Here is a 26,947-nt window from a genome sequence, read left to right on the forward strand (position 1 = left end):
GATGCTGAGCTCGAGTGCTGGTTTCTTCACAGGTGATGAGACACCCAGACCACGTGTCCTCCTCCGTGTACCTGTGGGCCCACCACGAGAAGCTGGTGATTGTGGACCAGTCCGTGGCGTTTGTGGGTGGCATTGACCTGGCCTACGGGCGCTGGGACGATGATGAGCACCGCCTGACTGACGTGGGCAGCGTCAAGCGCGCCTCCGCCGCCGCCACCAAGTCACTGTCCACCGCCAACCTGGCTGTAAGTGGGTGCTGCTGGTGGGGAGTGCAACCTTCCCCAAGAGCCAGGGGGTAGGAGCCACCAGAGCACCAGCACACACACAAACACACATGCAGCAGCTCAGCAGTGAAGACACAGGAGGGTCCAGGCATGGAGTTCCAACGTGCTTCAATGTAGGGCAACGCTGAAGGGGTCCAGGGGCCAAAGACAAAGGAGGGTCCAGGGTGTAAATAGACAAAGACAAAGGAGGGTCCAGGGTATAAACAGACAAAGATAAAGGAGGGTCCAGGAAAAGAGGGGATGGAGAAGAGCATCACAGATCCAATAGTCTGAGGGCTCAGGAGTGGTACACAGGGAAGGGACCAATAGAAAATGCCAGGGTGGATTGGCGGGGTTACACAAACCAATGGGAAAACAGGGCAGGGAGAACTTAATAAATATTAACATACAAGGGTAAAAGGGGTAGGGAAGGCCAGTGGGACAATGGGGAAGACAGAACTGGGACAAATTAACATAGTGGTGCAGAGCTCCATGGGAGAAGCTTCTTTCCTCATCCTATCCTATGGGGAATGCCTGGAGCCTATAGTGCTTTTCTCCAGGGTATTGTTGTTGCCTTCTCCCCAGTAAATTCCTGGGCCTGCACATGAATGGGCAGGGTCCAGCTGGTGGGCACAGTCAGCCATGGCAGGTCTGGGGAGGGGTGAATGGGCTGTGTCCTCTTCTGAGCATGGAGTGGGGTTTTGGGGCTTTAATGACAAATAAGTGGTGAGAGGAAGGATCTAAGGATCCAATGATTCTTTAGGTGTAGGTGCTGACAAGCCCTTGCTAGGGCACAGAAATAAGAGAGCTGGGTTTCCCCTAGAGCTTGCAACAGCAGCCACAATTTGAAGTCTGTGTTCTTAAAATCATAGAATCTTAGAATGGTTTGGATTGGAAGGGACCTTAAAGATCATGTTGTTCTACCTCCATCATAGGCAGGGACACCTTCCTCTAGACCAGGTTGCTCCATGTCCTGTCCAATCTGGCCTTGAACATGTCCAGGGATGGGGCATCCACAACTTCTCTGGGCAACCTCTCTTTTCTTAACAAAACTTAGAAATGCAGAGTAAGCACTTGGAGAGTGCTCTGAAATGTTTGTTGTTTGTGCCCTCAGCAGCTGCCTTGTTTGCTGAGCTTTCTGCTAACTTGGGTCTGTATGCAACCACATGTCTCTAAAAATTTGCGAGGTCTAAGGTTGATGAGAATTTCAAGGGAAGTAATAATCCAGAGTAAATTTATGGATCCAAATGCTGCTAATATTACTAGGCTTTCCTGGTAAGTACCTCCTCAGTCCACACTCCCCAGAAAGCATGCCTAGTTCCCACTGAAATGTGTCTGTCACAGAGCAAAATTTGGCTCGTGGTTGTTCCTGAGCACTGATCTGCACGAGAATCTGTAAAGGGGAACCTCTCCATACCTGACCTGCAGCCATGTCTTGTGTCTTTTAAGGCTACAGCAGAGTCGACTGAACGTGTCCTGCTGCAGCCTCAAGGTCTGGCCCCAGAGAGCCACTTGTTCGAGAGAAATGCTGATGATGCCCCAGACACATCAAAGATGAAAGGAGTAGGAAAACCCAAAAAGTTTTCAAGGTTCAGCATTTACAAGCACCTGCACAAGCACAGCATGCACCACTCTGACAGCGTCAGCAGCATCGACAGTGAGTCAAGTGAGTGATGCTCAGCTAAATAATGTATATAAAGGATGTGTGGAGGTGGTGGTGGGTGTTTGTGCACGTTCACGTGATTTCTAGGGCAATGTGTTCTTTGTATGGAAGGAAAGTTGACAAGTTACCTAACTATCAGAATAATAGCTGTGTGTAGCCAACATGTAGATTTGTGTCACTGCAAAATAGAGAAGAAGGGTTTTATGTGTTTTTTTATTTAGCTAATTAGCAATTTTCATGAGCCATCAGATGATGTGATACAGTGTATGTGATTCTTAATGTTTGTATTGTTGAAAAGTGTTTGTTCCTGCAAGAGAGAATTGAATCTTTCATTTTTCAACTTGGATTTATTATAACAAGCAAATAATTTCTGAATGGGATTATCTCCTCTCACATACTAGTCTTAAAAGCTAGGTTTTAAATAAGTTCACATAAATGGAAATATTCCAAATTTACCCACTTACTAGAGAGGAAAGTCTGTTCATCAGTTGAATATTTAAATGCAGCTTTTAATTCCCAACATTAAAGATAACTTCAGTGCTAAAATTACAAGGATCAGCTTGGCAATTGTTCCAGAATGAAATCCTTCCTGAAAGTCCTCAGCTCCTGAAGATGGGGGAACTTATTGGAATTTCCATCCCTCCTTGCTGGTCTTTCTCTTGCCTCTGGCTCCTCATGGGGGTCTTGGTTGCAGTCAGCTCAGGACACAGCCATGGCTTTGTACTTCATTACATCTGTTTGGGTTAAAACCAGCTGGGTCCTGAGTTGGGTCCTTTGCTTGGCAGCCACTTGCAGTTCCAGCAAGCTGACATCTGCTTTGAGTTCCTGTCTGCCAGGTGTCTTCAGACAGGAGCAGGCACCATGGTGGCAGAGGTGGACATGTGTTTTTGCCATGAATAGAGCATCTTGACTTTCTCCAGGTTACTCTACCCCCACTAGGAGCCAGCCGAATATAATCCAGAGTTTAAGGCCCCATCTGAAAATGTTCCATCACCACAGTGAATCCAAACAGGGGCTTGCTGAGCCTCGGGAGGGTAAGTGGAGGAAAGCAGAGCTGTGGACTCCTTCAGGCTTTAGCTGCTGATGTTTTTGCATTATAACTCTGGGAAGAGTGAGGTTGGGTGCCAGGATCAGCCTTCGCTGCTTGTTGTTCTGCCAGCATCCTTATCCCGCCTCTGTGGGCATCCTGGCAGAAGAGCCTTCTCCAGAAACTACAAATGCTGCAGCATAAATAAATAAGAATTAAAAACCCCCAAACAACAACAACAATCCAAAATAAAACAAATGAGCAAACAAAAAATTTGCAATAAAACCAGCAGGGAACAGTTGCAGAAATAGTTCTGATTCTGGTATGTGATGATTTCAGCAGCTCTCATCCTGTAAAGGAAAGAGCTGTTACTGGAACTGGGAAGTTCTGTATTGGATATTTTTAAAGTAAGACTGATGCAGGAAGACATGCAAACAGAGAGAGGAAGCAGCAGAGTGGCTGCTGCCAGTCCTGTGTTTGGACAAAGACTTGGGTCTCCTCTTTTGCTCCTAATTAAAACCAAGGAAAGCAGACTCAGTTGAGACAGGAGTTGGGGAGTTGTGAGCACTGAGCTGTTTCCATCTCTGGACTGGTATTGGAAGGGCCTATCCCAGTACCATTGGTACCATTCCAAGATGCCTTTGGGTGCAGGAACGGAGTGAGGAGCAGTTCTTCAGCATCATCCTCTTACAAACATCTTCCTCTAAGGCATTAATTGCCAATTAGAGAATATTGGTTACAAAGTAGTGGCAGGCAACAAAGCATTTCCATGTCTTTGTGGAGACAATGTGCAGTCTCCCCCGTGGCCATTCATGCTCACTCATGAGTCACTGTGCAGTCATCAGAGCATGTGTTGGCCTGCATCCCACACATTGCCATTCCCACCCAGGCATGTGGAGTCAGTGATTCCCCAGCTCCACCTGGACTCTCACTAGAGGCTGGAGCTTCCCCAGGCAGCTGTGGTGCAGACCTGCTGCATGGCATTTCTGGCATGGCTTGGCTCAGCTCGGCTTGGCAGGGTCACAGCGGCGCTGGCAGGGCTTGCTTTGTGTTCCCTGGTCTTGTGCTGCTGCCAGTGTGTGTTTTGTTGACTGTTTAAAGTTGGTTTTTCTGTGTACTGAGGGGTTTTGTGGTTACCTGGTGGTGTGGTTGGGTTAGGAGGGAGTTTCTGCTCGTGGCATTGATGTATAATTATTGCATTAATATTTGGTGTCGCAGATGAAGGCTGCTCTCACAGTCAGGAAATAACACCAGGTAACTGTTTATGGTGTAGGCCAACATTTTTGGATTTTTTAAGAGCCTGGAAGAAGAGTTCACTGCACTAAAATATGTGCTCTGGAGATAGGATCCTGTTAGGAGGGAATATCCCTGCATACAATATTTCAGACTGTTCTCAATCAACACTAATTTGGAATTCAGGATCCATTTGTTCAACATGTGAAATTGTATCACAAATGACACTGCTATTTGGAAAAAGCAAAATGATACTAAGAAAACCCACAATACTTCATGAGGGAACATGAACATCTCATTCTAGATAATAAATACTACTTCTATTAAAGGAGATGCACCCTGCTAGAGAGGCAAAATAATAAACTCTCTAGCAGAGAAGATGGAATTAGTTCACTATTAATGTAAAATATATGAAGTAGATGATATACATGATCTGCCATATGGGAATATTTAGGTGTTATTGAACTGGGAAAGGCAAATGGTTATAGGGTGATGCAGTCCAAGATAAAATTCAGCATCTGCTTTTCATTTCCATAACAGACTCCTATTTATAACCTCTTCTGATTATACAAGAAATACTAAAATAGGAAAAAAAAATGCTGACATATATCCCTTGAAAGTAGCAGGAAGACCAGGGAGAAACCAGCTTCAGCTTCTTGGGACTGGCAGGTCCCAGCAGCGCTGTTCCTCTGAGTCTCTCACTGCTGTGTGCAATGGATGGCCATGACTTTGGAGCATGTTTTTGTTTTGTTTGCCTGCACAGATAAAGGATCCATCCGTAGCCTGAAGACAGGTGTTGGAGAGCTGCTCGGGGAAACCAGGTTCTGGCACGGAAAAGACTATTGCAACTTTGTCTTTAAAGACTGGGTTCAACTCGACAAGCCTTTTGCTGGTGAGTTGGAGTCTTGGCATTCCCCAAACTTTCTTCTGTACCTCTTCAGTCTCAGATCTTATTTTTCCTGCCTCCAAGCCAGAGGTACAAGGCTGGTTTGGTTTGGTTTGGTTGCTAGGAAAAAGCAGCAAAACTCCCTTTGAGGGATTTTAGGGCCAATTATGCTGTTGCAGTCCAAGTCATCTGCCTTGGGGGTGCTTGGTGCCTCAAACCTCAGTGTGAGGAGGGGAATACTGTGCTTTTCCACACTCATGTCCTTTGTCTGAGGAAGTTCAGCCGTGCTCCCCTGTCCCCCAGACTTCATTGACAGGTACACCACGCCCAGGATGCCCTGGCACGACATCTCCTCCGTGGTGCACGGCAGAGCCGCGCGCGACATCGCCCGGCACTTCATCCAGCGCTGGAACTTCACCAAGGTGGGTGTGCTCTCACTGCTGGGGGCACGGAGATAAGCACAGCCTTGCCTCATCCCCCTGCCCTCTGCAGGCATATGTTTTATTTCCTTGTGTTGTTTGGTATGTTGCAAGCATTTTTTCTTTATCTGTTGCAAGCATTTTTTCTTTATCTGTTTTTTTCCCTCCTGTGCAGATTATGAAACCCAAATACCGGTCCCTGTCCTACCCATTCCTGTTGCCAAAATCTCAGCAAACTGCTCATGAGTTGAAGTATCAGGTGCCTGAGGCTGTTCCTGCCACAGTCCAGGTGGGTGTTGGTCTCCTGCTCACATACTCCCTCAGAGGGCTTGTTCTGCATCCTCCCAGGAAGTTTGAATGCCTGACAGACTCTCTGCAGAACTTGAATTCTAAGATGCAAAAGTCTTGTCTAATTCAACTCACAGATTAGGTGATCAGATCCTCAAATGTAGTAGAATAATGCAACACTTTTAGTAGAGAGGCATTAATTTATATCTCCATCTTTGAGGTAAGGGGACTAAAGTGTCTGCAAGTGGTGGGAACACTGTGACTTTGCACAGCTCTGTGGTTTAATGGTTTGTTTTCTGCTGCTCTTCCTCTAACACCTAACATTTGGGCTTTATAATTCAAGAAGGCCTGATGGGTTGAGGTTACCCACTGAGTATTTATGTCAGATCTCAGAGCAGTCTGCCAGCCCTGACGCCTCGCTCAGACGGGTGGTGGTCAGTGAGAGCCCAGCATTAAGTGAAGTCTTGGAGCTGGAGTCTTGCTTTCTGCCTTGAGCTTCATCTGCACTTTATTATGCAGCCCTACACCCCTGTGGGTCTTCTGCAGTTCCACACAGTCAGCCCACAGTCTGATTTGTGACAATCAGTCTCACAGTCAGAATTGCCAAGATACCTCTGTTTAAAAGCCCAGTTCACTCTGTCAAGTGCACATACTTGAATACTTGAATATTGATCTTACCCAGCAGAAATAGGAACTTGTTGAAGAGTACAAAGTCAAAATAGTTATGCTGAAGCAGCAAAACCATTGTGTGTCTCTGTGGATGAAAGATGTATGAAGTAAGAGCAGTTAGACCAAAACCAGGAAAAATGCATGACTTTGCTCTTTGTAAGGAGTGGTCTGCCCAGATGACAGCACTGCTTGGGGAAGCTTAGTGAAATAAGATGTTTTTTTCTGTTGTGGATTGCCAGGGCATTGTCTGCTCCTCTCTGTGTGGTGTGAGGGATGGGCAGCACAGGGATCTTGTGTCAGGGTTCTGGGGTGTTTTACATCAGCCTCCAAAGCAAGGCTCCCAGCTTGCTGGGAAGTAGTCCCCTTCAGGCATCATCCTGTTCCCTGTGGCTGTAAATGCCTCCCTGTCTGTGTCTGACACCAGCTTTTTGGGAAATCTTGTTCTCATGGAATTGATGGGGCTTGTGTCCCCTGAGCACGCTTCAACCGCAAGATAAGCCACAACTTCTAAATCACGGGGTTTGCTGTAGCAAAAAGTTAAGCTCTACTGATTACAGAACTGGAAGCAGTTCCCAAAGGAGAAATTAATCTGAGAAAAACCTAGATGCAGCTTCTCTTCAGCCCAGCTGCAGAGCTGCTGGCTCAGGGCATCAGGCCATGGGAGAGGAGGATGGAGCTCAAGCAGTGAGTGCGGAATCCGCAGGCTCCGGTGCTGAGTGATGGGTGAGCAGTTGGAGAACCAGCCTGGCCACCACATTGCTGAGGCATTGCAAATAACTGGTACATCCAGGAAATGGGGGGCTGCTCTCAGTGATGCCATAAACAGCAAAAAGAGAGCAGGTTTGTCTTGTAAATTATTCATTTGAAACTACCTTGCTCATTTCTTATTTATGCATCTGTCAAAACAGCCCTGCATGTAGACAGATAAATAAACCTATGTGATATTAGGCTGCAAATGGGTTGTCCTGAAATGTACCAACCTTCCCAGTATGAGGGAAAACTGGTGGGGAAGAGCCTGGTGGAAGCAGTGAGGGGGGCTCCTCTGCTCAGGCTGGGGCACCCTGTCTGGGTGCAGGTCCCCAGGCTGCTTCAGCTGGGTTATGGTTTCTGGGTGCCCTCCTCAAGCTCCAAGGCAGGGATTTGCAGACACATAGTAAAATTTTGACTGTCTCCTCCCTAATACCCACACTGGCCTGTTTTCCCTTGGTGCCCAGGTGACACAAGTGCCCTGAGCATCCCTGAAGTCCCACAGTGAATCTGAAAGTGACTCAGTCTCTCCTCCTGATGGAGGTTTCAGATTTGGCTGCTGTAGGGAGTGAGGACATGGGAGGACATCTGCAGCCTGGATCTGAACTCCCTCTCCTGGTTGCCTTTTTCTGGAGCTCCCAGGGGGTGCATCAGGGCATATCTGTGTGACTTCTCCTTTTCTGCAGGGACAGAAATATCAGCCTCTTGCCTGTCCAGTTTATTCATTTTGGAGCAGAGGGCTCAGGTGCTCGCATCTCAGTGGTACAGTTCTGCACAGAAATAAGCAGATATCCTAAAATCTTTTACCAACTTTTTACCCAGAAAAACTAAAGCAATATTCTTGTTCTTCTTAGTATTGAATCCTTTGGCTGGCCAGCAGCCAATCCCCTGTTATCTCCATTTGAGTACTGTGTAGGGATTTTATAGGCAGCAGTTACTGCCCCAAGGTAAAATCCAGCATCCCAGGACTGTTCTTGGCTGTGGGGTGATTGAGGAAAGCCTGGCTGTTGGATTTCTTGTTTCGGACCTTGTTTGCAAATCTGTCTTCAACTGTGGGCAGATCAGAGGAAGGGAAAACACAAAGGATCCTTGGGGATTGCAATGTTGCTGCAAGCCCAAACCATTGACCTGTCAGCAACAGATTCCAGCCTCGTTGTACCATCTGGTTTTGCTCTCCTCTGTGAGAGGAGAGGAGTAGGAAAGCATCTCTGGGAGGACAGAGCACTGACAAGGGCTTTCCCTTGGGCAGGGAGGATGAATGCAGTGTGTGTGGGAAACACTGTGGAGGTACAGGCTGGGAAGGAGGAAAAGGAGTCAGGCATGCTCTCCCAATCCTCTTTCATTTGAGCTTGCAATAAGCAACATGATTTTTGCAAGAGCACATTGATTTTTGCAAGAGTCAAATAGAGATCTGCCAAAGGCACTGCCAGATTTTTTTTCCACTATTCCATCTCCCAGTTTCCACTCCAGAGTTTGCAGTTATCTGCCAAAGCCAGCATTGCAAAAAATGTGATGTGGTGAGGCAACATCCCATTCCTGATGGAAATGCAATGAAAGTTTAATGCTCTGGCAGCCCTCACCTCTTTGAAGTCTGTGTGAGAACCCTGCTCTGCTCAGGGTTTATGCACCAGCCCTCAGCAAACATCACATTTATTACCCTTGTATCAGTTAGAGAAGTTAAAGAGATGACAAGCTATTGAGAGGCTCAAGGGAGGGGAAGGGAGAGGCTGGAACATGGAGACTCCAGCTCTGCATGGGAGGGGCTCTGCTGGGCAGCATGTGGCCTTTTGTCCTCATGAAATAGGTTGGGTTTGAACCAGCTGCCTTTAAATACCCTGACAGGAAAGAGAGGTGTCCAGAAGTGTGAGCTGAAACATCAGTGATACGGGAAGGGCTGTGTAGCAAATTTCCAGGTGTGGATATGTGTGAGTGCCACAGCTTTGTCTCCATGGGATGTTGCCTTGGTGGCATTGTCCTGTCCCTGTGGCTGCAGACCTGTTACAACCAACTTCATTTTGAGATGGTCCAAGATGAAACACCTTTTACTCATTCTGTCTCATCCACATTTTCTGACACCTCTTCTTCCCTTTGCAGGGGGATTTGAGGTTGTACCTGATGGGAGCTTTTTGGGTGATGCTGTGCCAGCTTTTTGGAATTAGCCATGACACATTGCTCTGGGGTGAGGCAGAGGGATGGTGGCACTGTAATAGGGGCAGCCCAGGGTGTGGAGTGAGCTGGGATGCCAGTTATGTGGAGGGGTGAGGAGGAATGTAGGGAAGGGCAGGTGGATGATGCACTGGGAAGTCATGGTGCTGGAAAGGAATGGTCCTGAGTGATGGTTCTGTTGTATTAACTAGCAAAAAACAAAATAAAAAAAACAACAAATCAAAACAAAAAAAAACCCCAGATTTTGTGCACTAAAAAGCTACAGTCTGCCACTTTCTGAAGTGCAGTTCCAGATTGCTGTGCTGCTGAGAGTGGAAGTGCTGTGAGCTCCAGTCCAGGCTGCATATGGAATAATTAGCGTGCTTTCAACCCTGAAAAACTGTTTTTTTCTGTTCTTATTAATGGCAGTAACAGCTTATTAATGCCAGTGGTGGAATTTTGTTCAAGATCTCGATCTGCTGTGGTGCTCAGTGTTGTTTCAGCAGTGCTCAGCTTGGGATGCGTGGGAGCTCTCAGCCTTGGCTTTGTAAACCAAATGAGTGATTAAACACCTTTGGGAATGATCAGCATGGCCTTGCAGAGGTTTGTGCAGGCAAAGTGCAGCTGTTTGGCACTGCTAAAGGCTGTGACAGCCCTTGTATTCAGGCTCAACTCAATTCAACATTTGTGACCCCAACACTCATCTAGGGACACTGCAGAGTGCACCCTCCTGTTGGCCCAGAGAGCAGCCAAATATGAGAGTTGCAGGACCTGTTTTCTACTGGGAAAAGCAGATGTGGGAGAAAGCTCCTGTCCAGGTGAAGGAATTAGCTCAGGAGCCATCTGCTGTTTAACAGCCATGGCCCCAAGTGCCAGCACCAGAGATCCTCTGGAGATGAGAGGATTGGTTTGGTGGATTCCCAAGAGATCAGGATTTTGCTGGAACTGACACACACATTTCACAGATCCCCAGCCCCTGGGTCTTGTGCTGTGTGGGACTGGCCCCGAGTTCCAGTATAATGGTTATATTGAGATATTTTAAGGCTATTGTTTCACTGTTTTTGTCTTGACAATGTTTAAAGAGAGAGGCTAATGATGAGTAACTATTCTCCCAAGCACGTACTCTGCCAACACTTAATTAAAAACTACATTTCCATCTAGGAAAGCGTCACTTGGGGTGTAGTGTGGCTGCCTCTTGACTCAAAGGGCAGGAGCAGGAGGTGCCACAGCATCTCTGGCTGGGGGGGACGAGATGCTGACTGCTGTGGGGCTTGCTCAGCCTGGCCCAGAGCACAAACAAAGGTTATTTCTCATGTTGGTTGGGCTCTCTGGCACAAAAACTGCAGGGTGGAGGGGCAGGACATGCCCTGGCCATCCTGCAGGAATCTAGTTTCAAAGTGGATTTCCAGTAAAAACTAAGAAATAAATGTGGGCAGCTGAACAAAAAAAATTAAAAGTTGTATCATCACAAATGGGATGGCTTGTGCAAGAATTTGGCAGAAGAAACAATTGACCTCAAGTGCTGAGGACAAAGGCATGGCCTGCGTTATCAGACTGACTGTATGATTCTGTACAACCTCCTTGGGGGAAAAACACCCTGCCCCAGCTGGAGGCCACCTTTAGAGTGCTGGGCAGATCACTGCTGGGGATGTGCATCCCTAAAGCTTGGAAATTTAGGTTGTTTTAAAAGCACTTTATGTTAAGACCTTAAGCAAGAGCAAGCATCTGGAGCTGCTCAGGTGGGAGAGGGCCCTAGTACAGCAATGGCACAGGGCTCTTATGTTTTTAATCAAAACATTGCTAAGCATTAATGATGTTTCTGCCTGCTCTCTCTCACAATTACAAATGCACTATAAATGTTGCACTTACCACCTCATTTAGTGACAGCCTGGCTGTGCCAGGGAAGAGCCTTGGCCCTGGGATAATCCAGGTGCCATGGTGCTGTCCTGGAGGGACAGAGCTGAAGGTGTCTCTCTCCTGCTTTCCAGGTGATCCGCTCTGCTGCTGACTGGTCTGCTGGCATTAAATACCACGAGGAGTCCATCCACAAGGCCTACATCAGCGTGATAGAGAACAGCAAGCACTACATCTACATAGAGGTCAGTGCCAGGAGGGCAGGCAGGAGGGTCCTGATGCTCTGGCATGGCTTGCAGCCATCAGGAGGGTGATTACTTCTTGAGGTTTGGTCCTCAGTTTTTATGCATTTAGACAGATCCATAACCTTCAGTGGTCTTCAGGCCAGACTGATGGCTGTGTATCCTGACAGCCATCTGACCACGAGGTGGGAAAAAGTAGACCTCTCCTTTATAAGGCTCTTTGGAAAATTGCCAGCAGCTTTCATGGCCTGTGCAATAGTCTCCCTGTCCCCTCTGTGGCTTTGCAGTGTCCCTTGTGCATGCCCAAACCTCCCACTCACAGGGCAGCTCTTCATCCACACAGCCTTCATCTGCAGCAATCTCTTGTGTCAGAGTGACACTCAGTGCTGGCTGAATGGAGATGCTTTTTCTCCTCTTTTTTTTTTTCCTTAGGCTCTTGTTAGGTTGCTCTTTACATGAACTTTCTAAGGAGTGTGATTAATAAGGACTAATTCATTCCCTAAGCAAGCACAGACACACATATCATTTAATCATAATTTCAAAAAGCCTACAATCCAACGGCACACAAACTCAGCTATCTTTAGTTGCTCTTGGTCTGAAATAAAGCATGCAAATACTTTGGGTTGGTTGCTGGCAGTGTCTGACAGTAGCTTCTCTTGCTTTTCCTGCAGAACCAGTTTTTTATTAGCTGTGCTGATGACAAAGTTGTCTGGAACAAGATCGGTGATGCGATTGCTCAGAGGATTCTTAAAGCTCACAGGTAACCTGTTCTCAATGAGGCAGTGGAACTCTTCAGGTGCATTTCCATGGTGTGGTGCAAAAAAATAACCCCTCAGTGGCCACAGCTGGACAGTAGCTGTGCCAACACAGAACTGATGGGTTGAGCATCTGCATTTGCAGCAGTGAGACTCCTGAGTGGTTTCTTTGCATACAGAAAGTGATTTTCTGGACTTACCCCAATGTAAATGTATTTTTAACTACAGAACTTGTTTAAAGACAAGTCCTTTGTGTTCTGGTTCAGTGACACCTTTGCTCCATTGCCAGTTTGCCTTGAGCTGGGTGGTCAGGCAGTTTCATGGGTGGGAAGTGTGAACTGGGATTTGTGGTTTATTTAAATCATCTACAGAGGAGCTGCTTCAAACTGGGGAAGCAAACACATTTTGAGGATTTGACTGCAGGGTTCTGCTATTGTTTGAACAACTTTTTCTGGTACATGCTGGAGGGTGTTCACCACCTCCAGTCTTTGCAAGGGGACCATTGTTTGTTCCTGGATGGATTGAATCCAACCATGCTTTAGACACTCCTTCAGCACACCTTACCCTGTGCTAACATTAATGCCACAGGTAGTGCCTTGTCTTCACTTTGATCCTGGGCAGCCTTGCTTAGGGTTGCTCCCCTGGAGTCTCTTTGAGACATACATTTCATAGTATAAAACTGTACCCTGCTCCTGCTGGGCTGAAATACTGGAAACTTTCTAAACTTTTCCCTTTCATCTCTCATGGGCTTTTTTGCCACACGTGGTGATGTTTTCTTGCATGGATTGTTTTTTCCACATTGTAGTTGTCCAGAACTCTGCAGGGTCTGCTTTTCCACAAGTTTTCTCTCCAAGGTTGCAGGAATTTTTTTCTTTTTTGCACTTGAGCTTGGAAATTCCCACTTGGATAAAGGCATCCAACCTGAGACAGCCACCAGAGTGCAGGACATGTCTGCAGGGCCCCAGGAGCTGCCCTGGGCCAGGCTATGTTCAGAGCACTGTGGAAAGAAGAGCACTATTGCAACAGGGAGAGCCTGGGTGTTATCTGCTGTGGTATTAACAATGGGGTGGAGTTGCCTGTGATCTGTGTGAGCTGTAGTGAGTAGCCCAAAAAACTGAAATTAGCTAAGGATGAAAAGGTGGGATGGATTTTCTCACCTGAAAAAATGTGCAGCTTTGAGGCTCAGAGGCAGCTGGACAGAGCATCTTAGGGCACCTTCCAGTGCCTAAAGGGGCTAGAGGAGAGCTGGAGAGGGACTTTGGAAAAGGGCATGGGTGACAGGACAAGGGAAATGGCTTTGAAGGCCAAGAAGATTAGATTGAGTATTGGGAAAAAATTCTTCCCTGTGAGGGTAGTGAGGGCCTGGCAGAGATTGCCCAGAGCAGCTGTGGCTGCCCCATCCCTGGAAGTACCCAAGGCCAGGTTGGACAGGGCTTGGAGCAGCCTGGGACAATGGAAGGTGTCCCTGCCATGACTTTGGAGCTGGAGGAGCTGCAAGGTCCCTTCCACCCAAACCATTCTGGGATCCTGTGATCTCTGTGCTGATTGATGTCTCCCTGGAGAGCCTCTCTGGGCTGCCTTTCCTGCCTTTGGGAACTGACCACCACAGGTCCTTTGCATCAGTGGCCTGCTGTTAGCAATGCTACTGAGGCAGCAGCCAGTTCTCCAGGGAATCTGTTAAGGTTTCCCCATTTTATAAAGTTTATGTAATTTGTCATTCTGTCCAGATACTAAAAGTCTATCACAAAAGGGAGTCACACAGGTTCTTAGTGACCCATTTCCAGATATGATGCTCACTTCTGCATTACTCCAGTTGTATACTAGTACTGTGCTGGCTTAATGTTAGCAATTCCTAACTGAATATAAGGTTCAAATTCTACATTACCTAAGATTAAAAGTAATTTGAGACCTAAATTGTTGGTATCATAATGCTAATTTTCCAAACTGCCCCAGGAGAATAGCATTTAATTATAAATTAAGGTCTCTAGTGAGCTTGTATACTTCTCACTCTTCTAGACTAAATATTTTCTACTGATGTCATTAATAATGTTATTTTCTTGGTTTCGTCTTTCTTTCATGGGTGGCTCTCTAAGCAGTTTAGTAAACACTGTCCTTATACAAACAAGCTGCTTTTTGGGGAATGCTTTTGTTGGTAGACCTTTCTCATGATACAAACAGACTTGGTTTCACAGTCTCTTGTGTTTGGGTAAGGCCTCATTAACTATTTCTGAGCTCTGCTGGTGAGCCAGAGCCACTCTGCAGTGCCCAGCACAGCTGGAAGGAAGCTCTGGTTCAAATGAGGCACACAGGTCCTCATTGTCTCCCTCCCAGCTCAGATGGGACCCCAGTGCCTCACAATTCCCACACCCCTAAATTCACAGGCATGGCTTGCCCGAGGAAGGAGTGCTGCTAGCAAAAACTGCAGACTGGCTCTTCCTCAAAGTGCTGCTGAAATGGTTTTGTGCTGATTAAACTGCGTTTGCCATCTAGTGGCAGCATCCTTCCATGGAACATCATCCTCTTCCTTCTCCTGCAGGGCACAGAGCAGGGAATGCCCAGCGCCCAGGGGCACCTGGAAAGTGCTCTCAGAGCAGATGCACCTGGCATTTGTCAGCAGAGGAAACCCAAAGGGAGCTTTGAGAAAAGCCCCAAGTAGTCCCATAATTGTAACTTTTGTTCTGAGTGGGGTCAGGATTAGGGTATGGATTAGTTTGGAGAACTCTGGAAGTGAGATTTTTGGGTGCTGTGATGTATCAAGAATATATTTGCCTTCCCCCAGTGATCAATGTTCTGCTTGTGCCCTGAACTTTTCCCACCTTTTGTGGAAACCTTTGTCCCATTTGCACACTCTCTCTATCTTGGGTTTCTGACTTCTGAAACCAGGAGGCAATGGGAATGTTGGGTTAGGTTTTGGGTTTCTGTAAGCTTTGCTGTGCTCTGCCAGGCAGCTGTCCCCACCAGTCTGCACCAGAATCAGTGTGACTGGCATATTGGGGTGCTCAAACAAACTTCTATAGTGGCAGACACAACCTGAAAAATCCTTAGGCGGCCCCTGAATTTCAGTAAAAATGTGTTTCTTTTCCTTTAGCTTCTTTTGTTGTTAGCTGAGAGTAAATTATTCCCTGTGCTCCTGAAGGAGCTCTCAGAGCAGCACTGATGGCAGGTGATGATTCCCTGAAACTGGAACTGCACTTCACACTTTGCTCGCTCAAAGTGGAGGGAGCCTTGGATGGGAACCAGCTCAGTCATCCCAGGGGAAGTGAAAGCAAGGGTAGTTCAGGTGGTGTGAAGCTGTGCCTTGCCCAGGCTGACATTCCCACACTCTCTGTTCCCCAGAGAGAACAGGCGGTTCCGAGTGTACGTGGTGATCCCGCTGCTGCCCGGCTTCGAAGGGGACATCTCGACAGGAGGGGGGAATGCCCTGCAGGCCATCATGCACTTCAACTACAGGTACCTCACCAGGCTGTCAGAGCCCCCTGCACACCTCCACTGCTGCAGGGGGTCCCCAAGCCCCACCTGCCATCAGTGGGACCAGCACGGACAGAGCTTTGGGCAACCCGGTCTTGGGGAAGGTGTCCCTGCCCGTGGCAGGGGCATGGAGCTAGATGAGCTCTAAGGCTCAAGCAACCCAAGCCACTCTATGATTTGTTTTCTGTAGCCATGGTATTTTCTGAAAAATCCTTTCCTTAGGATTTTTCCTCCTGAGAAGCTGAGAGGCCTCAGGAACAAAATGTAAACAATGGTTATCTGCTGCTGTGGAATGCAGCAGGTGCATCTGGGATTGGTCTCATGCAGTTGTTTCTAATTAATGGCCAATCACAGTCAGCTGGCTCAGACTCTCTGTCCGAGACACAAGCTTCTGTTATCATTCTTTCCTTTTCTATTCTTCTATTCTAGCTAACCTTCTGATTAAATTCTTTCTTCTATTCTTTTAGTATAGTTTTAATATAATATATATAATTAAATAATAAATCAGCCTTCTGAAACATAGAGTCAAATCCTCGTCTCTTCCCTCATCCTAAGACCCCTGTGAACACCATCACATTTTCCACTTTGCTGATTAATCAGACTTGCTGACCAAGATTTGTCTCCAAATCTGCCTTTTCAACCAATACTTGGCCTGGCTCTGCCTGTTGGCCCCATGTAGGCAATGGCATCTTCCCCAGTGTGATTCCCCTGCTCCAGGATGGATGTTTGGGGGGGGCACTTGCAGCCCAGCAGGTCTCATAGGAAGGACTGAGATGCAGCAGGGTGAGAAATGTAGAAGGCAAAATGGCCCAAGATGGTTTTACTGGAAAGCTGCTCTGTTAGAGTATGGCCAGGGCACAGTCAGTGTGCAGAGACTGCTGCAGCCCTCAGAGTGAAATCCCCCTTGTCTGCTGGCCTGCAGGGGTCCTGCTGCACCTCCAGGAGGATGAGGGGCAGGGGACACAAGCAGATGGAAAGTAGAATGTCCCCTTCACCCTTCTGCCTGAGCTTCCTCCTGCAGGGGCAACCAGAGGAGATTGCCCATGGTTTGGTTGGTTCTCAGTGGAATTCCAGCTGTGGCTTTTCCAGCCCAGCCATAATCACACAAACTCCCTGACCTGGTGTTCTGCATGTTTTCTTAACGTGATTTCACACCCAGGCCTGGCACGGGGGGTGGCAGCCCTGCTTGTCACACATTTACAATCATTGCCACGTGCTCTAGAAGGCAGAAGTGCTCCCCAGCTCCTCTGTAGTTTGGAATAAGCTCCTTTTGGAACATGAGCAGTCCTTGAAGTAGTACCAGTCATTTGGGAAAAGAAGCACCCTGTTTCTCCTGCTGTTTGAGAGGCAGCTCTGTTTGTGATTTACCCCACCCAGTTCTGCTCCAGCACAAGCTGCTGTCTGGAGCCACAGGGGTGCTGATGGCTGCCTACCTTCTTTCCAGGACCATGTGCCGAGGGGAAAACTCCATCCTGGGCCAGCTGAAGGCAGAGGGTAAGAACCTTATTCCTCTCCTCTGTGTTGTTTACTTTGGATGCTGCTGTTTGATGGATGCATCTGTAACACGTAATGCAGCACGTGCTGCGGGCTGAGAGCGACCTCCTCCTTGCCCCTTACCTCCTCCCATGGTGAGCTCTGCTGGGTCACACAGGCCATGGCCACTTGTCAGAATTCAGACCTGGCTGCAGCCCTGATCCAGAGGAGGGGAGCACCCCAGGGAGGAGCACAGCACAGTTGCAGCTGCTCAGGATTGTGTTATTTGGAAAACGTCCTGAGCGGGGTCACGCTTCTGGGAGCCGTGAGCGCTCAGCCTTCCCCGTGGATCCCACACAGGGTTTATTCCTGGCAGTTGTCAGATGTGGAGAGGAAGAACCTGCCTAAGCAGGAGGCTGTTTCCTTGCCATGAGGAATCCTGCTGGAATTTGCTCTGCTGGGAGTTGGAGCACTGTGAAAACCCACATATCACAAACACTGGGACCGTGCATAATGCTCCATTTGTTCTAGGTCCTGGTGTAAATCTGAACTGCACACAAGTGCATTAGGACACATTTGCCTTACTGACCATGGAAAAAAACACCTGCTTCCAGCCTCCTTTCTGCAGCATCTGCAGAAAAACAGTCTCATAGTCCACCTATTGTGCTGTGCCCAGGAGACTGGAGTAATTTCTCACTGAAGTGGGAGTCTCTGAGCAGGCAGCAGATCAGAGCAGCACAATGAGTTCACAAGCAAATTTTCAAGTCTATTTAAAAAAAAAACAAACTCTTTCTGTTATCTGTTAATTTATAAGTTTTAAAAGTCAGAAGTGAACTATTATTCATAGGGGTCTTCATGTAAACAAGGTCTTTTTTTTTTTCTCTTCCACCTCCCTCATCCCATCAGTTTTCTTGTCTTTTAATTTTCAGTTGGAGATAAGTGGATAAACTACATATCCTTCTGTGGCCTTCGAACATATGCAGAGCTGGAAGGAAAACTGGTCACAGAGCTCATCTATGTGCACAGCAAACTGCTCATTGCTGATGACAACACAGTTATAATTGGTGAGCAGGGGCTCTCAGGAGAGGCTGGGGGTACTGGCTTATACCTGGATCAATCCCTTCCCATTCCCATGCACAGTGCAGGCTGTAGGGCCATGGACTTTGCTATGTTGTCATTTCTTTCCTGAGAAATACTTTGCTGTTTAAAAAAAAAAAAAAAACCAACCCCAAAATCCAAACTCATAAATTCATCAAGAGGGAAGAAAGGATTCAGAGGGCTGTCATTTCATTTGTTTTTCTAAAATCTTTTAAATCTGTGTGTAACCGTGAAGAGAATCCCAGTGCAGGGAATATTGTCCATCTGTCTTGTATCAAACTCTGCTCTAGCAGGAAGACTTGTGAGACTTGTCATCTGTTCCTGAAAGAACAGAATGCACTGTAAAATTTGGAAGGTTTGGACAACATGTGTCATGTATCAGCTCTATTCCCTAAGAATGGGACAATATGCTATAGGGAGTAATAGATATCATTTCATCCTCTTCTCTTACCGTATTTATTATGAGAACATGAAGCAAAGACAAGAGAGTTCAGGCTCAGAGCTCTACACTGCAGCAGAATTTCAGCCTGTTTCTTTAAAGAAGCCCTTTTTGAGCTGTTACATCAGCAATAAAAGCTTTGCCAATGAATACCTTAATACCAGATTTTACAAGACTCAAAATACTCCCTCCCTTCAAAGCAGGGGTCTCAGATGCCCTGTGGTGAGGTTTGCTCCTCTGTCACCTTCTCAGATCCTGTCTCCAGTGCACAGAGTGGCTCTGAGGTGGTTTGATATCACAGCAGGAGCTTTGTTGTTCCAGCTGGGATGGTCTGGGGGGCCTGAGGCCTCTTAGTCCTTATTTTCTGTACCTATAAGCTTGAGGGTAGATTTTTATACAGCCTGTGCATCTCTGCTGCCTGGTGAGAGGATGGGAAGCCATCCCTTTTCCACATGAGAGAGAGTGCATGGAAATTCAGTGCTCATGGAGCTTCTGGGCTGGAGGAGAGGGTGAAAGGACAGAGGGGCACTTAGCTGGATTTTCCTCTGGAGGTGTTGGCTCCCCTGGAGTTAATCCAGTTCCTGGGAAGGCTCAATGGCTAACTGCAGCCTGGGGGTCTCTTACAGCTGTGTCTGGAGAATTTTTTATCATTGTTTTGGTTGTTTCTGTGGGTTAATGACCTCATTATGCCTATCCTTCCCTGAATCTTGCTGTTCCCTTGGAGCCAACAGCTGCAAGCAAACAGTGTTCCCCCATGCCCTGCTTTCTGATATTTCTGTAGGACAGAGAAACCTGTTTGGGGGAACAAAGCCTCAGCTGGTCTTGAGCAGATCCCCCTGAATGGCACAGCAACCTGGTCTAGTGGAAAGTTTCCCTGACCATGGCAAGGAGGTTAAAAGGAGAGGAGCTTGAAAGTCTTTTCCAAGCCAAAGCATTCTGTGATTCACCCAGAGAGCTTATCCTGCCTCAGGTAGCTGGCTATGCAAACCAAATTCAGTTCAGACCTTTGAAAGCTGTGGCTCCTTCAGCAGAAGCATCTGGGAAGTTGCAGAAAAAACAAATTTTGAAAATGTTGGCCTGGGCTTGGCTGTGATTTAATTTTCTTCCATTGAAGCCTACAAAAATTAGGTGGGTTTTTTTTCTCTTTCCCAGCTCCTCTCAGGGTCTGTGTTTCCATAAGGAAGCCCCCTGGCTGATGCCTGGGCTTACCTAGAAACAGAGGCCAGACAAAGTTAAAAAGATACAAGGGGATATATTTATTGAAGGGCCTTCAGGTACAGTAAGGGCAGTAAAGCCTCCCCAAGGGGCTACACCCAAAATGGACAATGGTCATGAGTTTCTCAGACAGAAACAAGTTTGGTCCATAGTATCTAATTATAGATTCAGGTAATGAACTCATATACTCCAATTTGCTCCCCACCCCGATTCACTTTTGTTTGTACTTTTTGGGACCTGAGGCAGATGGTGTCCTTGGTTCTCAGGCTTAGAAGGATCTGACCAAAATGTGAAGGGAGCTTACTAACCTCTCTATGGAGTTGAAAGTTACAGGATCTGAAAAACATAACAGCTAAAACCTTCATGCATCAGGTTGGGGATTTAGCTGTCGGAGCCGTGGGTGTTCCCCGCGGGGCCGAGGGTGCGGAGGTCCCCGGGGTGGCGGGTGGTGATGGAGGCTGTGCAGGAGCACCTGGAGCAGCAGTGAGACATTGCCTGTGCCTGCCCTGCCCAGGCTCTGCCAACATCAACGACCGCAGCATGCTGGGGAAGAGGGACAGTGAGATGGCCATCATCGTGCAGGACAGCGACACCGTGCCCTCGGTCATGGACGGCCAGGAGTACCGCGCCGGCCGCTTCGCCCAGTCCCTGCGCCTGCGCTGCTTCAGGTGGGGCTGGAGGGGACACTCACGCGCTGAGCAGGGAGAGGGGACAGGGGAGGCCTTGCTCAGGCTTCACCTGCCCCCACAGCCTTTCAAACCAGTGGGCTAACACTGCCTGCCCAAGCTCTGCTCCGCCTGGACTTAGCCCAGGGTTTTGCTGCTGTTTCCTCACACTGCTTCTGTCCACAGCTTGCTGGCTTGATTTTAAAAATTATTTTTGCTCTGGGATTTCACTAGGAGCGCTTATAAACAAGTGGTATTTCCCCTCCAGATCCGTTTGCACACTCTCTCAATCTTGGGTGGCAGTGTCACTTTTTAAAGGAAGCTTCTTTGCTGTGAGCAGCCATCTGGCCCACAATACAGCCATTTTTAGTTTAAGGCCTTTTTTTTTTTTTTCCCCGCACCCTGTTTCCCATCTGGACAGTTACTGCACAGAAGAAAAGGAGAAAATCAAGCAGCTTTAGAGCTGAGAGATTATCACAGGGCATGGGAGTGGGAGGGTGCTGGGAGCACACAGGGTTTGGCAAGTCCCAAGGAAACTCCTTGTCTCCTGGCATTTATCAAGAGGGGAGTGCCCAGTGTTTCAGCCTGTGTGAGCATTCATCCCTTTTGTCTTCTCAGGGTTGTCCTTGGCGGCTCCGACCTCAATCCAGAACACCAGGATCCCGTCTGTGACAAATTCTTCAAGGAGGTGTGGATTGCCACAGCAGCTCGGAATGCCACCATCTTTGATAAAGTGAGGAGCACGGCAGCTTCCCCCTCCCTCCATCCCACACAGAGGCAGCAGATGGGAGCTGCAGCACAGGGAGGGCAAAGAGAGCAGATCCAGTTCCTGGGGCTGGACTTTCAGAGATGTTTTGAAGGAGTGAGTAGTGTCAGATGCAAGAGCTGTGAACAGGAAACTGGAGCTGGTGCATTCTCAGTGTGACAGCACCCATGAAGGCAGCAGATCAGATTTCTCCTTGTGTTCGCATCAGCTGTAGCCCCAGTGAATGGCCATGGTGTAGTTACTACTTGTAATTAGCCACAGTGTAACTGGAGTAGAAGCAAATTTTACTTCTGTCTTTTAATGAGCTTTTGCAGTGATCAGAAAAGGCCCTGGAGCTTCCCCTCTGCCTGCTCCAGCCTCATCCAGGGCAGGCCCTTATCTCTTCCCTCCCTGCTCTCTGGGCTGTTGATTCAGTCACTCCCATCCTGGGGAATTTGCACTGGATGCTTGGTTCTTTCTCAGGAGCTCTGCATTGCTGCATTTCCCCTACACTGACAGGTGACTTCTTCTTTCTGTTCTGATCAGGTGTTTCGATGCCTTCCCAGTGACCAGGTGAATAATTTAACCCAACTGCGTGATTTCATCAACAAGCCCAAATTAGCAACTGATGATCCTGTGAAAGCAGCAGAAGAATTGAAAAAGATTCGTGGGTTTTTAGTCCAATTCCCCTTTCGTTTTCTGGAGGAAGAGTACTTGCTTCCCTCAGTTGGAACAAAGGAGTCCATGGTACCCATGGAGGTCTGGACTTAAGAAGATGCAGACTGCTTTACCTTTTAAAGTCTTGTTCTCAGGAGAGAAGATAATGAAAAATACGAGATTTTGGAATGTGAAAGAAGACTAAAAGCTTCTCCACCAAGGTAATGAGCCCTTCAGAAGGATTTTGGTGGAGGAACTTGAAGCAAATCAACACTAGCAGACGAGGAGCAGAAAAACTTGGAAATGGTGGCAGATAGAAGTTTAACTTCTGGAGGAGTTACTTCTTCAGGCATGTTCTGAGCATCTAAAGGATGCAGGCTGCTTCCTAGGACAGGAACTGACTCCCAGTCGATGTTGTCACCACTGCCAGCTGTATCCTGTGGTTGTGATCGTGCTGTGGCTGCACAGGAGTCCTGGGCTGCCTGTGCTGCTTCTCAGGCTTTGGGTATCTGCACCTTGGCTCGCTGGAGTTCCCCATCTCACCCTTCCACATGCCATCAGAGCACACTGTGCAGTCCTGCCACTGCTGGGAAGTGCCATTTGCTGCTGCCTTGGGCTGTCCTGCAGCTTTCTGAGTGTGTTTCACTTCTTAAAGAGAAACAGACTAACAATCCTGTATCAGAATCAGCATTTCGGTCTCTTCACCCCTTTAGGGGAAAAAATCTTTTTCCTATTGCAGCTGGAGCAATCAGCAGCCCTCAGGCTTGGCAGAAGTCAGTCTCTGGAGCTGGAGGTGCTGAAGATCTCTGGAGCTTGCTGGCCTTTGCAGACACAGCACATCAGCTTGGTCCCACTGAGTGTGACTGTTTTCCTCAAGCCTGAGGTGTCCAGAGCTGGGGGAAGCCAAGGCACTGCATGTGACAGGACTGAGACTCAAAAGGCAGCATGATCTGAACCAAGCTCTGCACTCTGCTTGTGTGTTCATCTTGCAGCATATGGGGAGATTTTCATTTCCATCCCTTTCCTCTACTTAAAAGAAGGGAAAGGCCAGTAAGCTGACACCATGTTCAGAGCAAGCTGATGTGTGGATTTGTAGATGGGGTGAATGCAAGGGGGAAGGGGAGCAGGTGACAAAGGCTTGTCTCTGCTCTGCTTTGTTACTGATCAGCCACAACCTGGGGTGCAGTCATGCAGGATGTGTCCTCCCAAGCAGAGGTAAAACTCAGCATGCACATTCCTGTTTTACATTGCTATAAGAAGGTTTCCAAAGCTCTTCTGCACCTCCCTGTACAGAGCAGTTCAATCCAGCATCCTGGGAAGAACACTACAGTTCCTGGGTTAGGACCTCGTGTGGTGGGCACCAGCCTGGGTCTCAGCCCATGCTCCATCCTGCAGTGAGGCCATGTCTCCCAATTCCATGTCCAGCTCCAGCCTGAGGTGTTCCTGGCAGCCTGCAGTGCTGTGCCAGCCACTGGGATAATGGAGCATTAGGAAACACTTCAGGAGAGTTGGATCTGGAGGAATGGGAGGCTGAGCTGTCCTGCTGCCCCTGCATCCGGGCATCCCTTCCCAGGGTCATACTGTGCCCAACCCTCCTTGGTCAAAAGGCCCAGTGAACTGGTATTTATTTTGTTTCACAGAAGAATTTCTATTTTTTCTTTTCTATGTCTTCCAGCAGTTTTTAACTGGAAAATAATCCCACTGGTCACCTACCTATCCCCAAAAAGTAGCTGGCATGACATTTGAGCTGATTGCCTTGTGTGTTCAGACCTGTAAATAGGCACCAGCTTATTCAGTCCCTGCTGCATCACCCAAATAGGGAACAAACCCCAGATATTCTTCCAAATCTCAGCCCATTCCTACAGCTTCCACTGTTTTACACTTGTGTTTTGTAGATGCAGTTGCCTTCTATGCTCCTTTCTGGCATCTGTGGTCTGGTTCACCTTTGGGAAATGCATGTGCAGCATTTTATGTGATTGAATCCAGGGGGTTGATGGTTTTACCTGGCATGCTGTAAGCACAGAAATATCTTCCCTTGACATTTTTCCCTTAAAAAACCTGACCTGGGGTCACCCCCCACAGAGCCAAAGCAATGTGTGCCCTGACCATTTCCAATCAGAAAGATCAAAGGTGTCCTGTGATTTCACATCAGTGCAGGTTCAGAGCTTTGCTCTCCTGATGTTTTTAGCTGTGTTAGTTTGACTGAAGCTGCTGACTTTAAACAATTACAGCCTGCCAGAGAATCCTTGTCAGTCACACAGATCCATGTTCAGAGTCAGAAAGTGTTCAACCCCACCACCTGTGCACTGAACCTTAAAGTGCAACACTCCTGTCACCTTCTAAGTGCTCTTATTCTCCTCATCCTCATATTAGCAGAGGTTTTTATAATTGTTAAATTATCCTTACATTGTCTTTTTAAATGGTAGGTTGCTAATTGTTGGGGCTTTTAACTCCAGAGGTGTTAACTCTCCCTCTGCCAGGCTGCTTTGGGGAACAACCACTCAGGTTCTTCAATGCTCAGCCCCTGTGTGATAGCTGCTGGTCCCCAGTGACACAGCAGAGCCATGGAGGGAGAGGTAATCAACTGATTTGGTACAAGAAGGTGCTAATTAAGGAGGTCTTTCATTACTGAGGTAGCAGACAGGCCTGATGTTGGCTCTCTGTCTGGGAGGAGGTTCCCCTCTGTGGAAACAGAGGCACTGTGCTGACCATCCCTGCCCTGTGTTGGTGCTAAATTCCTGATACCAGGAGTTTAGAAACATTCAAATGCAAGCAGGGTGTGCAGCCTCAGCACAGTGAGGAGATCCCAGCATCCCCAGGGGCTTGTGGGGCCATCAGGTTCCCTGTGGAAGCAGCACTGCTCACCCCAGACAGACAGACAGACAGACAGCAGGACAGGACCACTCCAGTGAAGGCCCTGCTCATTCACACCCCAGGCTGTGCTGTTTGGAGCTGCCCCCTTCCTGTCTGCTGCAGGTTTGTTTCTTATATTAAGAAGCCTGTGAAGTTGAACACCTTGAGAGAGTTGCTTTGTGCACCTGAACAATCACAGCTTCTTTGTCTGTCACACCAGCGTGGGCCTCAAACTGGAGAAGGTCACCCCCGGTACCCAGGGCTGGAACAGGGGATGTGGATTCAAGCACTAGCAACCCCAGAAACATCAACTGTTTCTTGTGGCATTTATTTGTTACAACTATAGGAAAAGAGCAATTCTCCCAGGCTCAGACTTTATTTTGTAATTCAACCCGAGTAGAACACTTCTTTTCCCTTTAAATTATTCTTTAACAGGTATCATTTTGAGAACTCATGCTCCTTTCCTTAAATTTTAATAGTCTAATATTTTAAAATACGTGTTTTGTTGTATAGATATTGGACTGGATAAATGTTTCACTGTAAAGTTAATGCATGATCTAAAAAATGAGGGATAAAATGTCATTGTCTGCAAGAACTGTACTGAAAACAGTTTATAAGAGAACCACTCCAGTGCTCCATGAAGAGGCAAAGTGCTCAGATCAGTATCTGATCTCTTGGTCTCAGTTTGTCCCCTGACTTGGTGAGCTGTGCTGCATTAAACCCCAAACACTCCATTTTCCTTTCTTTTGATCACGTTTCACGACATGATTTTGCAATGCTGGTGCTGTCCCTGGGAGAACCTCCGTGCAGGTGTTGCCTGGCTGGGACTCTTCCATGAATAATTTCCAATGAATTTTTTCCTTCCAGAGGGAGCATCCCTGTACAATCAAGTGCAGATGTGCTGTTGTTATTTCAGTGTAAGGAGCCTTGAACTCTTGTAGCAGGGACACTCTGGGGGTTGTATCTGGTCACAGAGCTGCGTTTGTGGGGACACTCCCGTACAAGCATGAGAGAACTGTAGGATAATGCCATTTCCCTCTCCTGCTGCATGTGGAGCCCCAGATCCATGCTGGGCTGGGCTGACCCCTCTCAGCAGCAGCAGAGCCTTTCATGGTGTGGTGGCCAAGGGGTAGAAAAGCAGAGCAGGACATGAGCAGAGGCTGCCATCCCTTGGGTGCCCCACGAGACAGGAACACACTGTCAGAGCTCGTGGCACTCATTCTGCAAATGGCTTCAGCCAAGCAATGGCTGCTGCAGTGCTGAGGTCCTGCTGAAAGCAGCAGCTCTGCAGGATCCTGCTTTAATCCCAGAGTGTAACTTCATGGCAGTGAATCAGGGCCAGCCTGTGAATCTCAGTGTATCCAAGTGGAGCTGCCCCAGTAACCACACATCGACCACTGAATGCAATGATCCTCTTGGGGTGTCACTTTTTTTTTCCTATTTTCCTTTCCCTGCCTGCTTTCTTGTTATATTTTCCAGTATTTGTGGTTATTCTATTTTTAACCTTCCAGTGTCTTCGTAAAATCTCCTCTATGTAAATAATTCCAACTTTCTCTAGTCCTGACTCTAGGGAAATGAGAAAAAGAGTCAAAAGTCACCATTTGGGGAATGTTTTGTTGTGTTCTAGTTGTGTATTTTTTTTTTTTTTGAAATTATCTCTCTAGCTAACCTAATCCACAAAAGGAGAGCTTCCACTTGGGGTGTGAGCACAGGTCTCCCTGTGTCCCTCCCTTGACAGTGCTGCTGTGATACAGAATATCCCTTCTGTGAAGGCTGCTGGAATTGAGTTTTGTATCCTTGTTCCTGCTAACCATGGCTTTCCTTTCCACTCCATTTGTATCTGGTAAATGAATGTGCATTAATGGACTGAAAATACAACAGATCATCATGTCAGAACGTTTGGCTTTGGTGTCATTTCTCCTTGGTTTGGGGGTCTCATCCTGCCTGGGGTTCTGTCCTTGTTCTGTATCAGCAGCCAAGACGTGAGGGGGAAAGGCCCAGAATAGCAATAAAAAAGGCTACACTTGAGTCATTTGGGTTTTCCTGGGAGAGAGAAATTGCTGGGGTGAAACAGCATAGAAAGAAAATTGGACTTCTTAAATAGATTAAAAAGTCGTGTTTTAAAGGAGTTTTAATAATCCAA

General features: G+C 47.5%; 1 protein-coding gene across 1 annotated transcript in view; it reads left to right on the forward strand.

The window, feature by feature from the left end:
• PLD1 (phospholipase D1) overlaps positions 1 to 26,700 on the forward strand; it is a 62,880-nt gene extending 36,180 nt beyond the window's left edge. The window contains 14 exon segments of the mRNA XM_036388584.2: positions 33 to 245; positions 1,713 to 1,929; positions 2,847 to 2,960; positions 4,950 to 5,078; positions 5,376 to 5,494; positions 5,667 to 5,780; positions 11,329 to 11,439; positions 12,108 to 12,196; positions 15,528 to 15,641; positions 17,104 to 17,153; positions 18,062 to 18,196; positions 20,399 to 20,552; positions 21,168 to 21,282; positions 21,841 to 26,700. Coding sequence (XP_036244477.1) covers positions 33 to 245; positions 1,713 to 1,929; positions 2,847 to 2,960; positions 4,950 to 5,078; positions 5,376 to 5,494; positions 5,667 to 5,780; positions 11,329 to 11,439; positions 12,108 to 12,196; positions 15,528 to 15,641; positions 17,104 to 17,153; positions 18,062 to 18,196; positions 20,399 to 20,552; positions 21,168 to 21,282; positions 21,841 to 22,065 — 1,899 coding nt within the window. The 3' untranslated portion in view covers positions 22,066 to 26,700.
• The last annotated feature ends 247 nt before the right edge of the window (positions 26,701 to 26,947 follow it).

This window comes from Molothrus ater, chromosome 10, assembly GCF_012460135.2.
Source record: "Molothrus ater isolate BHLD 08-10-18 breed brown headed cowbird chromosome 10, BPBGC_Mater_1.1, whole genome shotgun sequence".
In the NCBI taxonomy this organism is placed as follows: domain Eukaryota; kingdom Metazoa; phylum Chordata; class Aves; order Passeriformes; family Icteridae; genus Molothrus; species Molothrus ater.